General features: G+C 42.6%; 2 protein-coding genes across 3 annotated transcripts; both read left to right on the top strand.

Moving 5' to 3' along the window:
- Positions 1-993: 993 nt before the first annotated feature.
- On the top strand, positions 994-5,474 carry LOC123520546. 2 transcript variants are annotated; one of them, XM_045282905.1, is made up of 4 exons: positions 994-1,150; positions 2,283-2,549; positions 3,007-3,882; positions 4,079-5,474. In XM_045282905.1, exons 2-4 carry the CDS (start codon positions 2,292-2,294, stop codon positions 4,631-4,633), a joined length of 1,689 nt encoding a protein of 562 aa, XP_045138840.1. In that variant the 5' UTR covers positions 994-1,150; positions 2,283-2,291; the 3' UTR covers positions 4,634-5,474. The 2 variants fall into 2 exon arrangements, with proteins under 2 accessions (XP_045138840.1, XP_045138841.1); XM_045282906.1 differs by having other exon boundaries at positions 1,009-1,150; positions 2,233-2,549.
- Positions 5,475-6,008: 534 nt separating this feature from the next.
- LOC123520545 lies at positions 6,009-24,024 on the top strand. The gene is given in 9 exon segments (XM_045282904.1): positions 6,009-6,193; positions 14,909-14,983; positions 17,993-19,179; positions 19,860-19,904; positions 20,547-20,742; positions 20,745-20,782; positions 21,101-21,450; positions 21,775-22,000; positions 22,348-24,024. Coding segments are annotated over 9 exon segments (2,760 nt in total). The 5' UTR covers positions 6,009-6,087; the 3' UTR covers positions 22,885-24,024.
- Positions 24,025-24,229: the final 205 nt, after the last annotated feature.

The following is a 24,229-nucleotide window of genomic DNA, read 5'->3' as shown; positions in this document are numbered from 1 at the left end:
CACAGAGATAATTAGAGGGGTTTTCAAGAATGTTTTTCCACTTACCAGTGTAGAAATCTTGTCACTTTGCCTCTAAAAAAGTAAACTCCTTAAGAAAAAAATTTTAATATATAAATCTAATAAACCCTTTTGAAATTATGGAAGTGAAGCATAAAAGTGTTTGAAAATACGAACCACTATTAAGTCCCATTTCTGAAACACTTATGTGGCACACACACACACACACACACACACAGAGAGAGAGAGAGAGAGAGAGAGATACTTTTCTTAGTGACTGCAATATTTCCTCATGGTTATATGATGATGGTGGGTGATGGTGGTGGTGGTTGGTGTCTACATCAGTGGTGGGGAGGTGGTCATGGCACGGGGTCTGGGAAAGGAATGGCGGTGCAGGAGTGGGAAGGGATGCTTATGTATGGAGCATGGAACATGTGACTTGTGTAGTTTCCTTGGTATGAAGCATTTGTGGGAGTGGAGGTGGTGTACATGGCTGATCTGGACCGTGATTAACGGCTAACCCTATACAGCACGCGCTAGTCGCCAGCTATTTACCTGATTTATGATTTTCTTGTAAAATCATAATTGTTTCTTCATCCATATCGTCACTAAATATTTCCTCCTTGTTTCACGTGCCCGTTTCTTTCTTTCTAATTTCTTCCTTTGATGTATATTCTTTCTTCCTTTCTTGCTTTCATTTTATGTCATTCATGTTATTCTTCAAGTTTTTTTTTTTTTTTCGTTCTTTCCATTACAGCTCTATATGTATTTGAGCTTGAGTTCCATTCACCCAGTAATGTCACTATGATTTCTAACATCACCTATGTCCTTAGTTCCATCATATTGATTTTATAATGTACTACTTATTATCATTCACTAGAAAAGCCAGTCTTGACATCTTTACTTTACAATAACAAACTCTATCAGTTCCCTCCCTCCCTCCCTCCCTCCCTCTTTCCAACTCATGCGTCATCCGGAGAATCCACATCCTGCCCAACACATACTACAACTCATGAGGACCAGTGCAGAGGAGACACGACTGCTTTATGGACCTGAGTGCCTCGCCCAGAGCTTTTCCCTTGCCCCAGACAGCTAGCTTGTACTAAGCGAAATCCTCTCTCTTTCTCTCTTTCTTTCCCGGTGACTATAAAAGGTAAAGTATAGCGTCTGTGTTGAATTTTTTTTCTTTTTTTTATTGGAAGAATAAGGAATCGAATTAGAAGTAAACGCTGTTGTTGTAGGTGTGAAAGAATTAAATGTGGCAAAAAGATGTATATATGAGATCTTGTTGACGAAGAAAATAGATAAGGTTATATAAAAAGATAATGAAGAGAAGGAATGATACTCTAAAAATTTTAAAGAAATGTCAGAAAATACTAAAATAAAACAATAGTTATATCTATGCGAAAAAAGAAACATGTTTTATACCGATTGATGAAAAAGAAGAAAATTAAAGTGCTCTTACTTGAAAGCTAAGAAAATTGAATATAGGATAATATAACTATGCCACAACACTTTTACAGTAACACATGCTTTCAAACGTGTCAGCGCTCCGCGACTACTTTCATCATATTCTAGTGGTAATTATCATGGTTCCTAAGGGTGTTTTAACGATACTAACGAAGAGCTAACAAGAATTCTACACTAACAATAGGAGAAACATCCATGAGAAATTGACTAATAACCTCTGTGGCTTTTGAAATATATTCTTTATGAGCGAAAGCAGCGTTTCAGAAAAGTGGCCCAGGGTGTGGTTTGATGGTGTTACTGAAACAGGTGCTCGGGAAATTACGTCCTTACTAACAAAGAGACGCGATGAAGTGAATCTGCCTTTTTATTATTTCAATCATTAGTCACTAGGAAATTAAGACATATTCATATATGAAACGCCGTAGCTGATATGATATTTTATGGAAACACTATTGATGTAAAGCAAAGTAAAGTAAATAAAAGAAATTAATCAGTATACAGCCATCGCAGCGATATTTTGTGCAATGTTTTGTGATAATAAAAAATAACTAGCGAGTCTTTTCATCTTCATATCTTGAATTTGAGTCGATCTTGAGTCTATCTTTCGTTAGAAAAGAAAAAAAATATTGGTAATGATAATAATAAACCTATCATATTTTTGGAGTTTCTCAAGAAAAAATAGTACTCCCTCTCATTTCTGTCATATCTATAGTTTCCTCTTAGAAAAATATAGTGCATGAATCCATCTTCACTATATCTTCACAGGTCCCTCTTAACAAAGAGTACATTCACGCATTTCTACCTCATGTATCCAGACCAGGACAATGGAGGAGGAACTACTGTGTGGCGTGTGTCGTGAAGGATACAAGGCGGGGAATAGGGAGCCAGTGGTGCTGCCCTCGTGTGGCCACGCATTCTGCCGGAACTGTTTGGCCAAACTAGAAAAGGACAGTGCTGAATTGATGAGCTGGTTTTCGTGTCCCACCTGCAGAACGCCTCACGAGTACCCGCCTGTGAACTCTCTCCCTCCAATATTTGCTCTTCTTCACTTGGCAGAGAGCTGCGGGAAGGCCCAAACTCAGGTGAGACGTGAGGAGCGGTCTCAGGATTCTCTCTGGTAGCTTAAAAAGGATTCTCAAGATAGTCAGATGGGAAATGATTTCTCTCTCTCTCTCTCTCTCTCTCTCTCTCTCTCTCTCTCTCTCTCTCTCTCTCTCTCTCTCTCTCTCTCTCTCTATGTTTGTATGTCTTGTCTGTCACTGTATTTTTGTTTTCTTTTGATTTCACTATGCATCTGTTTGTTTCTTCCTGTGCACTTTTTGTTTGTCTGTCTTCCTTACTATAGCTGGATTCATATCCATAGATAAAAGGACTTGAAACTAAGGAAAACACTAAACAGTACTAGTAGTGAATGTAGCATTTTACTCAGTTTTGTCAATGATTCAACGTAAACAACAAAGTGATGCAAATGTTACCTGAATGACTAAAATTATGATATTTTATGCAAATCTGACGTTTCATAAAAAATATTTGCCTCAGACAGAGGACGAGAGGAAGTGTGAGTCCCATGGTTCCGCAGTGGAGTTTTGGTGCTCTGAGTGCCGCGTGGTGCTGTGTGGACACTGCCTGTTGGAGGGCCACGTGAAGGAGGGGCATGACGTGCAGGCGATGCAAGACTTTGTAAGCAATCAGCGACGTTACGTACAAATGACGGGAGCAAGGCTGAAGTGGGAGATGGACCAAAAACAGCGGAAACTGCTCAGGGAAGTGGCTGGCCTGGTGACGCGTCTAGTCTGTATCGCCCACCACTCTCAAGTCTTACACGACCTTGGCAACAGACTAGCCAGGATACAGGAGGAGGCTGCCCAGACCGCCACCATTGAGGGAATACTGCTGGCCGCCACGCTGATGGGAAGCCTGGAGTCTGAGGTGAGAGCCACGCTGTCAAAAGAAGCCTCCCCAACAAAACAAATGCTTCTCAGATGTAGATCCTGTACCGAGGCCACCAAATCCTCTCCGGCTGCGGACTTTCGACAAAAATGTGTTTCCGAGTCAGAATGTGAGGAGGCAGCAGCGAAAACACAGGCCTATCAGGAGGATTCCGGAGTTGCCAATGTTCCGGCAGCCGTAGGTGGCGAGGAGATCGTGCTGACCGAGAGAAACATTTCCCTTCTTCAAGAAGAAGTTGCATCAGAGAGCGGGTTCAGCGAGGATGGGTACCACGGCCTGTCTGGCGAGGACAGTGAAGGGGAGATACTAGAGGAGCTGCCAGTGACATGCAGGGAGTGGACGTGGCCTGTGCAGTTCAGGGTGACGGTGTGCGACGGACGGAATGGCAGGCTGAGTTGGGAGAATGGCCGCGTGCATGCCTACGCCCTGACCAGTGAGGACGCGCCCAGCCACCTCCACTTGCAGGTACAGCTTCTGTGCATTACCGTGGTTGATATATTTTGTTTGTTCCTACTTGATTCTTATCTTCTTTCAATCTCAGATACATCTGCTATATTAAAGTAACAATGAAGTTAGTTATTCTTCACGCCAATATACACATGCAGTATACTAGCAATACGTTCTTTTCTCTTGCCGTCACTTGGCCTTTGTCTCTTCACAGCTACCGTTTTTGAGGTCCCTGAGACTCGACACTCAGCCTGAGGTATTTCTGGACGTGGGTACGGATGAGCGTCTCTTGGGCCGCGTGTACATCAAGCTGTGGAGGCACCTGCGCCGCGCCCACCTCTTCCTTAGCCTTTGCATGGGCACTTACGGACCTTCTTACCGCGGCAGCAATTTCCACGGGGTCGCCAAGAAGGGCAGCATGGGTGAGACACTGGCCGGGGGCAGGTACCTCACAGATAACGGAGGCGTCAGCGTGCAGAGCCTGATGGAGGGGCTGGAGTGGGAGGGCCAGTACATGCGTGAAAAGATGGCCGGGCTGGTTGTAGCCGCCAGGGCGGGCACTCCGGAACAGGACGCCTTGTTTCACATCTGTACGCGAGATGATCCTGGTCGCAAGTTCGCTTGTGCCTTCGGGGAGGTGAGCTCGGGCATGGAAGCGGTGCACGCCGCTGTGGCTCTCCTTCCATCGCGCAGCGTCAAGATCATCGACTGTGGCCTCGTTCTGCCTCGCCTGTCACGTGCGAGGGGCGGCAGTGACAGTCAGCCTTGAGTACACTGTATATTGAACCAATGGAAAATTAACAGAACATCCCACTGTACATGCTGCGGAAACCTGAGTGTACCATGCACATTGCACATATCTGCCTTTTTTTTTCAGCCCTTTTGTTGCCTGAGACCAGTGTCCTTTTACTACATGAAGTTAAGAGTACAATATGATATTGAATTATTTATAGGTATACTTTGTGTTAAGAAATGGGACATCTTGTTTGCCTGTAGCATCAGTGTATGAAACACAGTATTCATTAATACGTTAGTAGTTAAAAAGTCTACCTTACCTACATATGCTTGTTAACAATTTTAACACATTATACTATAACTAATCACCTACTAACTGCATGCTGTTTTTCTTGGTGTTAACCACGGAGTACACGTAATGATAATTGTAAGTAACAGACAAAAGGTTGACACGTTGGTGCTTGCAAGTGTGCCAGCGTTCAAGGTATGATGACGTACCTGTGAACGTCACAAAGGGAAGAAAAAGGCTAGTGAAAAAGTGAAAGCAAAGGTCAGACACAGACATGTGAAGTATGAAGTTTGAAGAGCGCTATGTCAGACCATGGTGAGTGGAGGCTTGTCTGTGGACTGATTGACAACTGTGATAATGATCATTCTCTTGTGTAGACTCAACTCCCAATGACAGACGAGAATATAAGAACTATAACTATCTTTAACAGATGAGGAGTGTGAGAGAGCAGTGACTGCCAATCAAATAACAATTCATAGAGAGTTTTCAGAATGTTGTAGACTGCATGGATGAAATGGAGTACAAAGGCTAATGAAGCAGAAGTCGTTTATAATTATGAAATATAAAAAAGTATTTGTCCTCATAACATCTCTACTTTCCTTATCCTTTTGGTTGCTTGGAGTAGTTCCTTGAATGTAACAAAAACAGTGAAGTGGACATTCTGACATCATATCAGTGAAAAGAATTAAGCTTTCACCAGCACAGAAGTGGGTTCACCTTGGCCCCAAGTTTCTCCACGCCGGGAAATGCCGGAGCGTTCAACCCTCGGGGTTTTCCTGTCTCCCCTCGCTGAGGATCCGCTGCTGTGGCTTCTAAATTATGTTAACTTTGTAATTTATCTGTAATTTATCTTTCTTAATAATTTTTTTTTTTTCAGTGAGACAAGAAATACCTAAATGACGCACGTGGACAACGACAATATCCTGAGCCTGACTACAAGATTAGTACTGTGCACCAGTGAGTCTCCGCCTGGTAGTTCTATAGGTACGTACGAACAAAGTTACGTAGGTGATTACATTGCCATGCTTCATCTCATGGCGGATGCAACATGGCAACAAGCTATCACTGTTTCTCCTTAGCCGCATATTTCAATTATGCAGACCATATTTTTCGCCAGTAAGTAGGTGGTGTTGGCGGTGCCAGGTGGGCGGCGCGGCGGGGCAGAGCAACAGTGGTGTGGTGGGTGGTGTGCGGGCAGGATGTTCCGTGGCGGGGCAGCTGTGGCGGTGCCCACTACTCCCAGGCCGGTGGGGCGACTCAACCTCCTCTCCCAGCCGGCAGGAGGACTTCTGCAGCAGACCGCCGGTGGGTAGGCTGTGGCTGATATTTCTTCAGAATGCATGAATATGATCTATGTTCATCTACACTTTTTACAGCGGTTCTTTAGATTATGAAAAACATTTATTATCATGCTAAAAAGTGACTTAGTATATGATGTCAATGGATACATTTTGCACTGACCTTCTTTCTGTTATTTACTTCTTCATCCATTATTTCATGAAAGGGAGAGTGCTACAAACATGACTGTCATATTAGCTTAGTAAGTAACTATAAAGTAAAACCAATCATAGATAATCAGCGATATAAATGTGTGTTTTCTCCAAACGTGAGAATGGATTGAGACTTCCTTCCATACTGTCAGCTAAGTAAGTTTTGAATGACGTGTGTGCATATGTGTGTGTGTGTGTGTGTGTGTGTGTGTGTGTGTGTGTGTGTGTGTGTGTGTGTGTGTGTGTAGTATTAGTATTAGTATTAGTAGTAGTAGTAGTAGTAGTAGTAGTAGTAGTAGTAGTAGTAGTAGTAGTAGTAGTAGTAGTAGTAGTAGTAGTAGCAGTAGTAGTAGTAGTAGTAGTAGTAGTAGTAGTAGTAGTAGTAGTAGCAGTAGCAGCAGCAGCAGCAGCAGTAGCAGCATAGCAGTGGTAATGGAGTGTTGTAGTAGCAGTAGTAGTAGTAGTAGTAGTAGTAGTAGTAGTAGTAGTAGTAGTAGTAGCAGTAGCAGTAGCAGTAGTACTAGCAGAAGTAATAGTAGTAGTAATGGTAGTAATAGTAGTAGTAGTAGTAGTAGTAGTAGTAGTAGTAGTAGTAGTAGTAGTAGTAGCAGTAGTAATAGTAGTAGTAATGGTAGTAGTATTAGTAGCAGTAGTGTCTATCTAAAGTATCCTGTAGTGACAGTCATAAGACACATCCTTCAGTTAGGAGAAATCCAATATATAATCCTAGTCACGTAGTCACGCCATACTCGTCCTGGCATTTCCCGTCAACATGTAAATCATCTCAAGTATCAAGTTCCTGTAAACACTGAGGCCTTCCGGTGAAGCAGCTCGCCTCGGCTGTGTGTCCTTTGTCACAACTCTGAGGCAGGATCCTCTGGCAGCGACGTAGCATTCCCGGGTCGTGAAGTGTCAGACAGAAAGCGAGGCGGCCTGTCACAGAGCGTACCCGGGAAACTCGTGAACTTACAATGTCTTTGGCGGCAAAAATAGAGATGTTGACGGACTTACATTATACACGTTGAGGGAAGGAGTTGAGTTTAAAGAATGCATCTGGAGGTTAACTTTTTCATATGTTTTCGTCTTTCTTCTTGTCGACCCTTTTACTTGATCATTACGTGATGTAGATGGGCGTTAAGTGAAATGGAGATCTTTGAGATGTGCACTTGGCTTCTTCTATTGGGTGTCCGCGGCAGATGTCGCCAGCCACAACATGCCCTATCTTCTGCGCTTTACTCACTCACTTCCATTACAAGTTTGTCTTCTTCTACTGCATCCATAGTGCGTAGCACATCAGGGAGGGCAAAATGCTTCATATGGAAGAAAAACAATCAGTGACATTTACTTCCTTTTATTGCCTCCTAAGTTCTTGGTTTTTGAGGTGCACTTCATATCAAAGCAGTTCATTATTCCATATAAAAATTCATACTTGATTTGTAGACATGAAATTCATCTCAGTTTTTTATTTATCAACAGCAGCCTTGCTTGAGAATATAACAGGCACTCATCTTCAGTTTTTTTCAGCCTCATAGGACAGTATCCTCCAGTACGTGTCCATTATTCATTTTCATGCTCTGGCTGCAGTAAACACTGCACGGTAATATATCTGCATCTTAGCTTTGTAAAGTTAGTCTTCTCATTTGCTTCAGTCTCGTAACTAGAACCCTTATATTTTGTTATCTCATGAAAAAATATTTTGAAAGGCCTGAGAGAAAATTAGTTTAGTGTAATTCACCTCGGTCGTCTGCTGGTCATCCAGCCAGTCTTCCCCATTACGGAGCGAGCTCAGAGCTCATAGACCGATCTTCGGGTAGGACTGAGACCACATCACACACAACACACACCGGGAAAACGAGGCCACAACCCCTCGAGTTATATCCCGTACCTATTTACTGCTAGGTGAACAGGGGCCACACATTAAGAGGCTTGCCCATTTGCCTCACCGCTTTCCGGGATTCGAATCCGGGCCTCTCGATTGCGAGTCGAGCGTGCTAACCACTACACTACACGGTGTGCGTGTGTGTGTGTGTGTGTGTGTGTGTGTGTGTGTGTGTGTGTGTGTGTGAACGCTTATTGAACGACCGCTAGTATTGTTCTGAGAAAAGCATGTTGTTAAATCAAGAACAGGAAAAAAATAACCTGAAGCGAAAAAGGGCAGAGCCTCCCCGCACATCTAGCGCCACTCATAAAAGAAGCATACGAGAAGACGTAAGATAAACATATAAATAACATTTAATGGTCAGCAGAACGAGAGGCGCGGATACTGACTGACGTGGTCACATCCTGGGTGGGCTTAACTGCTCTCAGCGTTCATAGAATCACCAGTAATTTACCAGGAAAGAGGAAATAGAGGTATAGTAATAGTGGATGAGTAACTGGTGATGGGTTTAGACACCCTATAGGAATTAGCATCTTGTTAATAACTTTGTTATGATGGTACATGAAATAAAACTGAAAGTGCGGGTAAGCACTCACCAAACATTGATTTCTCTCCTTGTATCTTTTCATCTTTCGAGATCAGAGGGACTCTTCAGTCACGAGTTGCCTTATCTCTTCTGTGCGTGAAGGAAATCGAACGAAGAAACAAAATGAAAGATAAGTGAAATGAAAAGAAAGAAGATGAAAAAAAATCCTGCATGTTTTCGCCTCAGAATAAAAGAAAAGGGTTCCAAACCTAAGACTAATTTAGTTCCGATGTATTATAGTTGATTCATCTGGTGAGTTTTGATTTATAGTTAACGTCTACCTACAGACAAATATTGAAGAGGGAGACACAATAGGACAATAAAGTGGAGCCAACCAACTTCCACCAGTGGCCATAACCTTGAAGTGTTTTATAAATACCACTTGCATATTCTAGTAGACGACATTACACAAGTTTATAATCTGAAAAATATGGAAAGTTTTGTAACACAGCTCATCATCCTATAGGGAACTAATTATTAATAACTCGTGTTTCTAGCTAATGAAATTTAAAAGAATGAGTGGTTTGAGGCAGCGGAGTGGCAAAAGAGAAGAGGAGAGGGATGGTAGGCCTTGGCACCGCTCCAAGCTAGGGAAGTATGAGTACGCGGGACACCTTCAGTAGTGGCAGAGGGGTCTCACTCCGCCTCGTGCTGTTCCTCTTTACATTTAATGGCCACATTGATATGCGTGACGTCCGTGCGCCGCTCCCAATGGTGGTTAATTCATCAGGGCTCCTCGTGGCCGCCTGTACACACCGGTTAGGGTTCCCACACGCCGATGATGATGATCTGTGGTGGTATTTTAGGATTGTTTTTGTGACACCCTTGCATTCCTGAGACATTTTCAAGGCAAGTGTTTCATCGTTAACTCATACGTACGTAGGCAGATGGCACACACACACACACACACACACACACACACACACACACCACCGCCACCACAACAACAGATGCCGCACCTTACAAAGTAGAGTCGGTGTCCCAAACATGGTCACATTCCGGCACACTTTGTACAAGGGATAATAATATTCCCGGAGCTACGGCGGGCCAAGCTCCTCCCCTCCTGACCCTACCACCCCAACCACCGCCATCACCACTACCACCACCATCGCCTCCTCCCATACATCTCACCGCGGCGCAGCTGGCGTGGAGATTCATACTCTCCTCGTTTAAATAAGACAAAAAAAAGTTAATCTGTAAGGGATGTGTTGCGTGTCGTGAAAGATGTGGGTATACGGTGAGCTTCTTCTTGGGAAAGGTGTAGAAATTGGTGAAACAAACTGAATAGAATGTGAGAAGTGTACTGTATGGTTTATAGCACATATATTTTTACTAGAAACGCTGTGTGTGCTTGAGCGACATCGAGTAAATGAAATGTGATGAGATAGATTTACTGTAGTGTATATTAATTGGCACATAGGTGGCTTACAACAAATAGCAGTCTAGGCATTGCGAACTTTTTTATTATAGACGCTGTGTGCATCATGGCGACACAAACCAAATAAATGTGAGGAGTGTATCAAGCTCGTATTCTCAAACACTTCTGTGCTTCACCCCCTCTGTTTCAAAAGGCTTTCTTTAATTAAATTTACACAAGTTTTTTAGGTGTTTCTATGGTTCTAAAAGCAGACTGACAAGATCTCTATATTACTAATTAAAGAAACACTGTTAAAAACCCCGCTAATCATCTCTGTAGCCCCAGAAAATAGTCGTTTTGTGAGAGCAAAGCGTTTCTGATTACGGGGTTTAGTTAACATGTAACATCGCTATTATAGTTTAGGCCACAAAGGGTAAGCAAACAAACATCAGATATTTTTACCATAAGCAGTAAACGTTCGATAAGAATATCAAACTAAGGGAACTGAACCAAATCCTCTCAAATGAACCGTCTCTGTCGCATGTGTTGTTATAATCCCAAGGTGACAGATGGAACCAAACATCACCGTGGCAACATATAAAAAGAGAGAGAGAGAGAGAAAAAAAAAGAACCTTCACAGTTGGAGCAGGAGGTGTGATGAGTGTGGCAAACATGTGGATGAAGTGTGAAGAGAGTGTAGGAAAACATTATCAGCCACGGACGAAAGGAGGAGAGGAATGGAAGGAGGGAAGAGAGGGAGGGAGGCAGGCGTGGCGAGGGGAAAAGGCACCTTGACTGTCGCTCCGAACATGGGGAAAAAAAAAATCCATGTAACTTGGCAATGATCACTCCTAAGGAAAGATGACCAAGGAAAGAGAGAGAGAGAGAGAGAGAGAGAGAGAGAGAGAGAGAGAGAGAGAGAGAGAGAGCTTCCTTCCGGTTGTATATTCCACTTATCGTGAATGAATGTGTGTGTGTGTGTGTGTGTGTGTGTGTGTGTGTGTGTGTGTGTGTGTGTGTGTGTGTCCTTGCCTTTTCCTCGCACCTGTGGTTGACAGAGCGATAGTGGAAGGAGGAAAAGGAAAAGCAGGAGAAGGAGAAAGTGATGACAGAGACGGAAGGGGGGAGAAGGGAAGAATGATGACAGGAGGAGGAGAAGGAAGAGGAGGAAGAGAAGAGAGGGGGAGGGGTGATGACTTGCCTCACCGTGATGGGCATCAGTGATTCGGGAATGGTATCAGCAGCCTCGGGTCTAATATCGGGTGGTGAGTCAGGATAAGTCAACCCGTGGCGGTGATTTGCGGTGTCTGAGAAGCAGTCAGTGTCAGTGATCGGCGCGGCTGCTCACCAGATGAGACATGTTGGGTTGTGTCTCCGGTTCGTATTTTTGTGTAAAGGTTTTAGTACCACCTACTGAAACATTTCTACGCCCCACTTCCACTACTTTGCAAAGGCTCCAGTTGAGATTACATGGATTGCAGTTGATGTTTCTGTTATTCTATCGACTGATTAATAAGATTTCAACATTATTTATAAAAGAAACAGTCGTGAGAATCTAACTAACAGCCCTTGTGAAATGGTCCTGGTGAGAAACGAAGCCTCTCAGACCCTAAAGTGTCCCATCTGAACTGATTTTTACAAGTCATAGTGCAGGCAGTGAGAGAGCAAAACGTTTCTGAACACAGGCCTACTGGCAGCCTATAGGTCACACTACCCTCCCTTGCCGTGAGTGAGTCGCCAGGTTACTGTGTAGTGCAGTGAGTGACGCATAGCCTTTCTGGGCCAACGTATCTGTTTGTACACTCCATCATTCCCTCGGCAATAATGATACGGCTGGCTGCGTGTTTCTCATCCCTCGCCTGACGTGATAATAATGAAAGTCACGGTCAAGATGGAGGGTGTCATTATTTATAGATTGCGTAAGATACGAACAAATTAGGGCTTATTTCTCTCCTCTCAGATTGATGTGGGTAAGAGAATTAGAAGGTGTACTAAGGGTCGTTTGTATAGACTTGGACAAGCGGGTGGGAGTGTTGTGGTGGTGAAACAAATGATGCATAAAACAGGAGAACTTAATTTCTCTAACTTTTCGATAAGTGAGAGGATAGAGTACACTTTCAGGACGAGAGTAACTGTCGAAACGTTAGAGAAACAAAAGTTCTCCTTCTATATCCTGTGTTTCATCACCACTACAATTCCACTTAGATGTAGCAATAATTGTAGGCTGATATGTGATATATGATTTGTGTATTTATGCGTCTCTCTCTCTCTCTCTCTCTCTCTCTCTCTCTCTCTCTCTCTCTCTCTCTCTCTCTCTCTCTCTCTCTCTCTCTCTCTCTCTCTATCTATCTATCTATCTATCTATCTCAAGTCAGTCGATCTATACGTGAATTCCCTTTATCCCTTTTTCTCACTTGTGTATTGGTCTCCTTATCTGTTTGCTTATGTCATAATTTTTGTTTGGTTATTCTCTCTCTCTCTCTCTCTCTCTCTCTCTCTCTCTCTCTCTCTCTCTCTCTCTCTCTCTCTCTCTCTCTCTCTCTCTCTCTCTCTCTCTCTCTCTCTCCAGTAAATGACCGTCATCATTATTATCTTCGTCGCTGTCGTCATCCTCATTTTTCACCACCAACACAACCACCATCACCACCAACACCACCACTACTATCGTACAATTTAGGTCCATCCGCCACGTGCACAGGATGGGAGGGCCGGGACGCAGCCAGAGAAAATGCCAACGTTACTAAGAGGGAGATAAGAGAAAAGGTTAATTAATACAGTCTTCTCAAACTTTCTTTATTTTCCAAGGCCGATTACAAGGCACATTACCACTCCACTCAATTCATGGAAAATCTTACCCTTCAAAGAGATAAGATGTGGGCGGAAGAGTTTAGTAAGAAGGATTGCCCGAAAAACATGCCACTCCATAAAAGAGGCAAGAAAAGTTCACTCAAAAGAGGTGGCTAGCTTAATTATTATTCGATAGCGAGCCAGTGTTACATCACCAGCTTCAATCGGCAGGACAGTCTTCCTAAAAGTTGGCGGAGGGTTCATTTACATATATATTTAGTAAGACGCTTCAGTAGAATATTCAACCTTTTTTTAATGATTCTAGTGAAAAGTTAAGGAGGATTCCAGTGAAAAAAATGAGTGTAGTGAAAGTTTTTTGGAGAATTTCTATGCGGATTTTCATGATTGTAGTGTTGATGAGTAGTGGTTACATGTCAAGAGAGAATAAAATGCTCAAAATAACACAACTGATCACCCTTATAGCACTTTTTTTTTTTTTTTTTTTACGGTAAGGCCTATAGCGCCTGTAGGCACACTTGAAGAGTGTATGGGAAGCGCTGTTCGGCTTCCGCCCATTAGTGGCGCAGGCAATTTTATTTATAGTGGTACCCATATTAGGCCCCATATCACCGCCCAAGCTCATCTTGAGTGTAACCACCTAGAACCTGGGTATTATGGTGATATGTAGGTAACTTTAAACCACTCGACAAATGGCAAAGTGTTTTAAGGCTGTATGTGGTGGGATTCGAACCTACACGTGGACGTCTGCCCGATCCCATGCTCACCACCTTATCTACTATGCTTACGATAGTGATGCTAACGAGACATTGCGTTTATTTCACTCAGCTTCAGACGACTTACAAATACAATGTAGATCATCCACTGCTAATTAGAAGAGAATGAATAAAGATATAAATATAATAGATGACTAAGTAGATGTAATTTTTTTAACAGATAATATGATAAACGTAATATAAAGAATACTAACGCTGTGTTACTGAAGGAGTTTGAAATACAGCCCCACGCAAACTCATGTAACATAATCATCCATACACTCCTCTATCTCAGTCTGTCTGTCTGTCATTTGTTATTTTTGTTACGCTCTGTCACTTCCTTTCGCAGCTTGTCTAGTTAATGGCCATGTGTGTGTGTGTGTGTGTGTGTGTGTGTGTTGGGTGACGGTGTGGTGGTGTAGGACGCAGCGTGAGGGACAGGGATGAGTGGTTCAGTGTTCGATAGGGAGAAATTCATAGTGATATTGTATGTTTAATAAAAAACATATCTACACATTAGTGGTCATATCCGCCGGCTTTCGTGTGTCGGGTGGTTGACGGTGGTGTGGGAACGTGGCATGAGGGATAAGGATGTGGACTGGAATGTACAGACTACTCCCTATTTGATATAAGTCTTCCTACCCTTGATTTTTTTTAGTTACAGTGACATGTCAACTGAGAGATTTTGATAGGTAAATATCATGAAGTCATGACAGATTAAGACAAACTTCCTTTCTCAACCCCACTCCATGTCCGCCTCTCCCATCTCCACTTGTTTCTACATTTCTCAAACCACCCTCTATCACCTCCATAGAAGCCCCGCTCCCCACATCCTCTCTCTGTTATACTATCCTGAATGTGGAGAGAGAGAGAGAGAGAGAGAGAGAGAGAGAGAGAGAGAGAGAGGCAGGCACGATGAAGGAAGAATGGGAAGCATTGGTTTAGGGAAGAGGGACGACAAGGAAGATGTTGATAAGTGGAAAGGAAGAGGGCGACCTAAGATACATGTGAGAAGCAGTTCTAACCAATGGCAGCTGTCCTGGGAAAGGATGATAGATGTCACTTTATTTATAAGCATAGGAGTGATCTCTGCTTCAAGTAGAGAGTCAACTGTAGCTATGTACTATATTTCTCACTCCGGGCGACAGGGAGCGGCCCAGCATGGCGTCGCGCAGGTCGACTGCCCATTCAACAACCACCAACACCGCCACCACCACAAACAAGTGAGTTGCTAATGGTTAGACTACTAAAGTGAATCCCTGAAGCCACTCACCTGCGCTAACTTGTGTTAGTGCGTACGTCTTATACGGAGCTGCACTTAATTTAACCAATAATCAAACGTAACATATTGATATGCAACAAAAATACTTTATCTTTATAAGTAATAGCCAACGCTTATGGTAACGGAAATGCTATTAATAATAATGATGGTGATGTTCATGATAATAACAATGATAGCAGAAGTAAAAATAATAATGATAATGATGATGATAATAATAATAACAAGAATGATGGTGATAATGATAATAATAATAATAATAATAATAATAATAATAATAATAATAATGATAATGATAATAATAATAACAATAATAATAATAATAATAATAATAATAATAATAATAATAATAGTAATAATAATAATTACCAACAACAGTAACAATAACTCCATTAACGGTCCAATCTGAATACCTCACCTATTTATTCCTTTTCACTGGATCTAAGGAGGAGCACGATTGCCAACAAAGGAGTGCTAAGTTCCCTATCATTTCCCAGAACCAGTCCAGTCCAGGTGCCAGCCATGCAACCAGTTCATGGCAGTGTGTCTCAAAGGACCCCTCGGGAAGACTGGGTGATTCCTTCCTTGCTTATGTGCTCTAGCGTTCCGTAGCTTGACCATCGCGGTTCGTTTGATCTATAACATCTCAGTGATATAAGGTGTATTTATGAGACGGTGAAAGTGACAGTGATAGCGTCTTCTTCTTCGTCCTCCTCCTCCTCTTCTTCTTCTTTTCGCGGCTATTGTTGCTGGTGTCATGTGCAAGTCTCCTTATATTGGCGACTATCTTCCCGGCAAACGAATGGACAAGCCGCCTCAGGAAAACACTGCAGGTGTTTCTCCATATGTTTCTCCTATCACGCTCTATATTTGTATCGGCGAGAGTGAAGCGTCTGCCAAGCCAGTGTAGTATTATTTTCTTTTCATTACGGCAAGTGACGCTAGGCACCCGTGGCCAGGTGGCGGACAGGCAATGCTGTGACGCTCATAAGAGGCAGCGTCACCGCTCGGGCGTGGACGGACGCGGCTAAATATAGAGCTGAGTTATGTAGGTGTTTATTGTGTCGGTGCTTGAATGCTGCGTGATTGGCTGCTCCCGTGCTTTGAAGAGGTTCAAATTATATAAGTCTTTATGTCTTCGAGTTTCCAAACCTTAATAAATAACGGTTTTATTTTATAAAGATAAGATTCTCAACATAATTTGTATTAAAGACATTTCGCTTTCGCTTCCCTTGGTTTTTATCTTGTGATCATTGTGATAATCAAATATCTCTTATTGTGCGTCATGACCATATGATATCCTGGATGTTGTGGGGAACAAGGACTGTATGGGTGATCAGCAGGGCAGCTCGTGTACGCTGACAAGTAACGGGACCCGCTGACGCCAGGGGTACATCGCTTTATATTGTAATATTTGAATTATTGAAGGGTTATCGTTTTTATAAATTCATCGCATTCTGTGTTCAAAGCAATACAGTAGCTAAAAGAGAACTACATAATAAGTGCACCGAAGCATTTCTTCCACACTGTAAACTATGTGTCAAGTAAATCATCATAAAACATCCACCAGTTCTATGATAGCATACAACATTGAGATGTAGGATTTGGTGTGGTATAGTAGTGTCAATATACTGTGGTGAGGGAGTGTTCGGAAGTGTTGTAATGTGCTGGAATACATTGAATTTCAGGAAGAGCAAGAGGAAAAGTGGTTATCATACATCTACGAGTACCATTCCCTTGATCAATCACACTGGTATAATTCTAGTCACAGTTACACATATTGCGTTAACTACACATTAGGTCACGGGGACACTATACTGTATGTAGTATCGGTGAAGGCGAATCTAATGTTATCATTAGGGTTACATGACTTAGTATTACATGCATTCGTGACAATGTACCACTGGCCACACTTAGCATTTTAGCAGCTCTCCTTGAATATCTCAGTGTGGAAACCTTTGCAATGCAGAATTTAACGTCACCTCTTGATTTAAACACGATAATATGAACGAACACAGTTTTCCTCCCACATTTCACCTTTGTCGGAAATTGGCCTTGATAAGTTTATGCCTGTGGAGTAAGGTGAACGGCCGCCAGACGCCAGACGCCAGGAGGACCACCGCTGTCCCTCATCCTGGCCAGACACTCCTGCTGGTGCGCCACATTAATTAAAAGAGAGAAAAAAAATCGTTAGGTAAGACCTTAAAATACCCTAGTGAAATTTATTGCTAAGTAAATTTCAGATCATTCTATTTGCTGCCTAATTAAAGATGAATCTACTCTTAATAACGTTCATATATCATAGTTAGATGTAACGAATTACCACTGCATACTCGTACTTTCCTGCTTGTTTACGAGTACAGGTGTCCTCGAGGTGGGCAAGGCCGCGGCAAGCCAGCTAAAAGTGTCTCCTGTACACATGCCAAGCCTCGCAAGCTCAAGGAGTGACGGAAAGATAATACATGACGACTCTTGAAATCGTTCAGCCAACAGATAACTCTCAAACAACTCGTAAACTATAACAAACTCTACTGTATGCTAAACTCTTACAACAAAATCTTCTCAACATTATCACTGCTTTGGTTTTCTCTTTTTAATACTCAGGTTTCAATATACTAAATAAGACATTAAGATATTATTTTTTTCTTTTAACCCCTTCAGTATCATGCCGCGTTTCCATATTTATTCTGGTTACTAATTTGGCGATTTTATACAGCTTTAAAAACATATGTGGGCGTTGAACTAGTAAAGACTCTAGCCTTCACTTTTTGACCTCCATAAACCCTTCCTAAACCAAGTAAAACCGTCTAATCGTACACAAAAATAAGGTAAAATTGGGTCTCGGTACTAAAGGGGTTAAGAGCTAAGTCAAAGATTGTCTAAAGAGCACCATGACTACTACAACCACCCCTACTACACCATCATCTTACATTATTCACACTTCTTTTGGTAGATTGCGAGCTGAAGCAGAAATGGAGGGCGGGATTGAGTCACAGAATTTCCCGGATTGAAGTAGAAGAGGCCCCGAAAACTGAGGTCCAGAGCGTCCCTCAGTGGAAGCGAAAGCAGGAGCAGGAGAAGAAAGCAGAGGAGTCCGAGAGGAAGGTAGAGCCGCTATGGAAGAGAATACGAGAGGCTGAGAAGAAACAAGAGTCGGAGAGGAAACCAGAACAGCCAGACAATAAGATGGCCAAGAAACAGAATGAAACACAGCCCGACATGGAACGAAGAAGACCAGAACCGTTGTGGAAGAAGAAACAGGAACCACAGAAGCTTGAACTAAAAGTAGAACCGGAGAGAAAACCAGAAGTGACAAAGAACAATGAAATGAAGAACAATGTACATCACGATAAAAAACTAGAGATCCCGAAGACAGGAGAGGTTAAGAAAATAGAACCAGTAAGGAAATTGGAACCACTATGGAAAAGAAAATTTGAACCTGTAAGCAAACCTGAACCCGAAGTAAAGGAAGTCCCTGCCAAGAAAATAGAACCGATCTGGAAGAGAAAAATCGAACCACAAGAAAAGAAAGAACCAGAAACCAAACAAGAACCAGCAAAAAAACTAGAACCTAAAATCCCCGCAAAACTAGAACCGACATGGAAGAGAAAAATTGTAGTAGACGACAAAACAGAACTGAAAACTAAACCGGAACCGTTAACGAAACAAGAACCAAAGCCCCCTGGTAAAGTAGAACCAATATGGAAGAGAAAAATTGTAGTAGATGACAAGATAGAACCAAAAAACAAACAAGAACCGGTGAAAAAGCCAGAACCACTTTGGAAGCGGAAGAAGGAACCTGAGAAAGAACCGGAGCAGAAGAGTGAACCATCAAAAAAGCAAGCCAGTGACGAGAAGACCCGAAAAGATCCAAGTTCCATTGAAGACCTGCCTGAAGAAGATGAGACCGAGGAGATCATATGTCCAATGTGCTCTGAGCTCTACGACGAGGAGGAATACCAGCCCGTCCTTCTACCCCGCTGCGGCCACACCTTCTGCCGCCCTTGCCTCACCACCATCAAGGGAAAGGGTCACTTCCCCTGCCCCACCTGCCGGAAGCGTCACCTCAAGCCGGCCATAGAGGACCTTCCTGTTCACAACGAAGTCCTCAACAAAGCCAACGCCTACAGGGAGGAAAAGGTAAGCCAGGTGAAAGTTAAGCAGTCAGGTTATATCATTGAGGTAGTCTGTTCTTTATGCTTTATTGTTTCCTATGATTCTTGCCACGCCTTTTTATTTTGAAATGTGGAAATTATAGCTGGAAGAGGATATGGTTTGCTTCTGTTATCAATCATAAGTGGCAATGAATTTTTTTAAGCATGTTTCACGTGTAAATGTTACTCATTGTTTACCAAAATGTTTGCCAGTATAGTTCATGACTTCTTTCAATTGATACTGTCTTCACGCTGCTCTAATACTGTTTTAATATGGTTTTGATTCTTCTATTTTGGACAGATTGTATTTTTTATTGCAGCTAATAAGTTGTTTACATTCTCTACTGCTTTACTCTTCTCTAATCTGGTTAACACTCTGGAATGGGAAATATATGACAACATCTTATCCAGCGTATCACAAGTACTCACTGCATTCAGAGACGTGAAAGTACTCGTTTCCATGAACATCTCTTACTGTCCTTCCAGTAGAATGCCTTTAGTTTACAACCAGCCATGGCACTTCAGTTTTGCCACTTGGCAAGTTCATTAATTTTAGTGTTACTGTTAGATGAATCTACTTCTTGACCAGTGCCCACTGTACTTGTTTGAAAAGCTTCCATCATGTGTAACTTCTGTTTATTTTCAGTGCCTTTCCCTTACTTTCAGTTCTCCTTCTTCTCTAAAGCTTTGAGTCAGGGAAGCAATGTGAGGGTGAGTCGTGTTTATAGCTCAATGTAGTCAAGGTGTATAGACTTAAGCTGTGTAGTTGCATACCTGTAGCTTTAATGAACGTGGCTGGAGAATAGATAGCCTTTGCAGTTTACCGCTATCCTAACATGAGATGGTAAGTGCTCGTCGGAGATCAAGCATAGCTGATTGGATGGATTAATTAATTAATTATCTAAATATATATTAGCATAGCTAGAAACATTTTAACTTAATCATCTGAAAGTAGAATGAAACCATTACTTATTAGATGCGTCGGTTTGCCTTAGAAATGTTGAAGGCTTTGTTATAGATATATATACGCTAGCACTCATCATTATCGTGGTGAGAAGTCAAGCAGCCTGTCACACTTACTCCCTCTGAACTTAGCCTTTCCACCAGTCACAAGTTCCTTGAGAGACCTAGAAACTTTCAAGCGTAGCGCTGAAGGAGAGAAAAGTTGACATCCATGCAATAGCTAATCATTAATACTCTGGAACATTGTTTAACCTCTGCCTCGACTTGACAGGTTCAGAACTACTTTGTGAGACTTAGAATGGTTCATTGGTTGTATCAGGTAATAGAAAACTTAGACTAAGTGATCAAAAGAGGAGTACCCTGAAATATTGCCTTTGACCCTCTCCACAGGCAGGGAGGTGCCAGACTCACCAGAATCTCTTGGTGTACTGGTGCTACGACTGCCAGGAACCACTTTGCTCCTCCTGCCGCGTCATGAACGGCCACGAAGTTGTGAGAACGAGAGTGGTATTGCAGGAGAAGCGGCAGGAGATGAAGGAGAGCGGGAAGACAATTCTTGACAGCGTGCTGGAGGAGAGGAAGAAGATCATCAAACCGTGAGGTCTTGCTCTCTACAGCTTCTCAAGGTGAGCAGCAGAGGAGAGACATAATAAGGGGACGTGGGAAAGAGAGGAGAGTAGAAAGAACTAATTTATTTGCTAATTAATATCTATCTATAACAATTATCTTTTCTTAAGGATTAAGCCAAACTGGTAAGGTTCCGTCATTAAAATCAGACTATCACTTTATTTCTTCAATAAAATCTACGAATGTACGAACCAAATCCTTTGGTAATACATTGTACTAATCGTGTTTGTGTGTGTGTGTGTGTGTGTGTGTGTGTGTGTGTGTGTGTGTGTGTGTGTGTGTGTGTGTTGAAAGTAATCTTTCTCGCGTCTTTGCAGGCGTGCGAGGAGAGCGCCGCAGTGGAAGGCTCCTCCAAGGGCGTGAAGGAGATGCTGAGCGACACTAGACAGACGGCAGACCTCAGCTTTGTCTTCACGAGCCTCGAGCGCATGAAGAGCATCTTGGGTGTTTTCAGGAAGGCAAGCAGCGACTCAGAATCTGATGAAGACATGACGCCGAAGCTCAGACGACGAAGAGAGCGACGCCAGACTCAGCAGGATGGTGAAGCCGACACGAACGAAGACGCCAACTCTCCTGAAAAGAAGGGAACTTTGACCCACGCCGAGAACAAGAAGCAAGAAAGGGATGTTATTGGGAGCACGAATGTGAACAAGACGAAGGAGATGAGGTGAGGATGCAGCATTTTGAATTTCGTAACATTTTATTCTTATCAGTTTATGATGTGTCAGTCTTATAGTTAGTGTATTGTAGATATATCAAGTCTCAGTTATATACCGCAGTAAGGAGAGTTTAATAATTGATTATAAAGAACCAACAAAGGAGTTTGAATATATTTCATGGTACATTTTTTTATTTCAGTTCGACTGAAAGTGGGATCGGTTTTCACTTTTTATTGTTGTTTGCTGGAACCACTCTTACGCCAAAATAAAAGAAAATAGAATGAAAATTAAGTGTTTGAAAATAAGTGTAACTACTGTGTCTCTTTCCCCAGCAGAATTGGCCAGCAGCAGCCAGCGGCGGCAGGAATGCAGGGCGTTGTTCCTGCCGAGGTGCTGAGCCAGGGGCCGCTGCTGTCTCTGGGGGACGCGTCGCTGTGGCCGCTGACGTGCTGCGTGTACACAGAGAATGGCAGACGAGGGAGGCTGTCACGGCAAGGTGGCAGGCTGCACATGAGCGCACTCACTGAGGACGAGGAGGAGGCGCACTTCATGATCAAGGTGAGGGAACACACAGACAGACAGATAAGGAAATAAATAGATAAATAGATTGAAAGATAGAATGACATATAATGATCACAAATACATATAAAGGACACAAAATACTTATATCAAGAGTTGTTTCATGATAAAGTGATCATTAATATTAGTAATGTATTTAATTTGCAGTTTATATATAGGCAGACATACGCACAAATCCCAAAAGGAACATCAGGTTTTGTGTTACAGATTGCCTCATTATCACATCTGATAGAAAAGGAGTGTCTGGATTTCTCTGTACATGACTAAGTATATACGAATATCTGAGTGTCTGAGCTTTCTAAGTGAGAACTACCACTACTTTCCAGCTGCCGGTGATCCAGAGCGTCATCCCACAAGACAGCCCTGAGGTGTTCTTGGAGGTGGCGGTGGGGGAGCGACACCTGGGCCGCATATATATCAAGCTATGGGGACACTTGCGGCGCGCCCACAACTTCCTCGCTCTATGCATGGGTACTCACGGGCCCTCCTACCGCGGCGCTAAATTCGATGAGGTTTTCTCCAGAGGCTTGAAGGGAGAGTGTCTGCACGCGGGGCCTTACCCAACCCCATCTGGAGAACTGAGTGCCCATCGAGTTATGGACGCGCTGGAGTGGGATGGGGAGTTCAAGGGGATTCAGAGGAAGGGATTGGTAGTGGGTGCAGGCAGCGGCAGGCCGGACAGGGACGCTTGTTTTGATATCTGTACCATCGAGAATCCAAGCAGGCACTTCGCTTGTCCCTTCGGCGAGGTGGTGGACGGCTGGCCCACCATAACAGCCATCCTGGAGTACAGACCACTGCGTGCAGTGACCATGGTGGATGTGGGTGTGGTGGTGCCGGATGGTGCCCTGCCTGTCTCATGAGGCTCACCACTACACACAGACAAACTCACACACACACACACACACACACACACACACACACACACACACACACACACACACACACACACGTATACAGACACACTTTACATTTATGGTTTTGTTTCCTGTTTAGCTTTATTGGTGTAGAAAACTGTCACAAGCTTGATTAAGAAAGTCTATTTTTTTCTTCTGCCATACTATAACTATTTTTTCCTTTTAATTTTCTGTAGTAGTTGTTTTGTCTCCTCTGTTCATTTTCTTCCTATCATATTCATGCAGTTCAGTATTACAACTTGATGCATTGGTGAATTGGGTACTACACTGTTCAAGATACTTTATCTGTGCTTGTTTACTGTTTTGTTGACACCTATATTGCGTGTTCTCGATGTTAATTTATTCAGCATCACATTGTATCGCTCGTGATCTCTTGTCTAACATCTTTCTTAAACGTGTCGAACGAACTTATATTGTGAAGTGTCTGCACGTAAAGAATAAGAATGTGTGTGTGTGTGTGTGTGTGTGTGTGTGTGTGTGTGTGTGTGTGTGTGTGGATGCATAGTACATAAGTATTCATGATTATAAATACATATACTGCTTGTTATCTGCATAAGTAATGCAAGTGATAAGTTTTGCATTCACTTGTGTATCATATTAGTCTTTCGTTCAATTAGTAACGCGATACAGAGACTGTTGAGCGTATCCCTGGCAGCTTGCAACTTTCCTTATTTTCTTAGACTCTTCAATTCTTACGTGTATCCATCTTAGTATGCATAGCAAGTAGTGTACTCTTCGTTTCACTGTTTATACCTGCTCACCTTAATGAATTTCTTATTATTTAGTGACTGCCATTCTGACCTGCTGCGGGAAATTAAGTAAGTCTCCGCTGAAGAATTCTTAATAAAGTAGGTGGTATTCCTGCCTTCTATGTTACACCTATTATTTGTTATCAGAAAACCCTCCCTTGTCGCCAGCTTTCGAGGTAAACTTTGGAAGCTTCTCTGTTGTATAATAAAGAATATCTACAGAAACAGAATGTTATGATATGCTAACGTATGGCTTACTATTTTAATTTTTTTTTTTTCATGTTCCTTCTATATTACTTCGATATATCACACTGGAAATATATGTCTTTACTATCAACACTACAGTTTCATTGCCTGTCATCGCTAAAGCCTACACCTCCATCTGTTTTAGTGATGCTTGGTGATATGTTGCAAATTTCTCTACAAGTCCAGCAGTTTATCCTATTCGGAAGACTTCTTTATGTAGTAATATATCTTCTCGGCGAACAAACATCACCTGATTCTTCAAATCTTATCAATCTCATCCTTGTTAAAATCGTTAC

Source organism: Portunus trituberculatus, chromosome 47, assembly GCF_017591435.1.
Source record: "Portunus trituberculatus isolate SZX2019 chromosome 47, ASM1759143v1, whole genome shotgun sequence".
Lineage (NCBI taxonomy): Eukaryota > Metazoa > Arthropoda > Malacostraca > Decapoda > Portunidae > Portunus > Portunus trituberculatus.
The sequence above is the reverse complement of the archived record's forward strand: the minus strand, read 5'-3'. Positions and strand labels throughout refer to the sequence as shown.

Excerpts from the sequence above, each read along its gene's own strand:
- LOC123520546 (XM_045282905.1), top strand. The coding sequence starts at position 2,292 with ATGGAGGAGGAACTACTGTGTGGCGTGTGTCGTGAAGGATACAAGGCG. Across the intron at positions 2,550-3,006 it reads GCGGGAAGGCCCAAACTCAG|ACAGAGGACGAGAGGAAGTG; the intron begins GTGAGACGTGAG and ends TATTTGCCTCAG. Across the intron at positions 3,883-4,078 it reads CCAGCCACCTCCACTTGCAG|CTACCGTTTTTGAGGTCCCT; the intron begins GTACAGCTTCTG and ends GTCTCTTCACAG.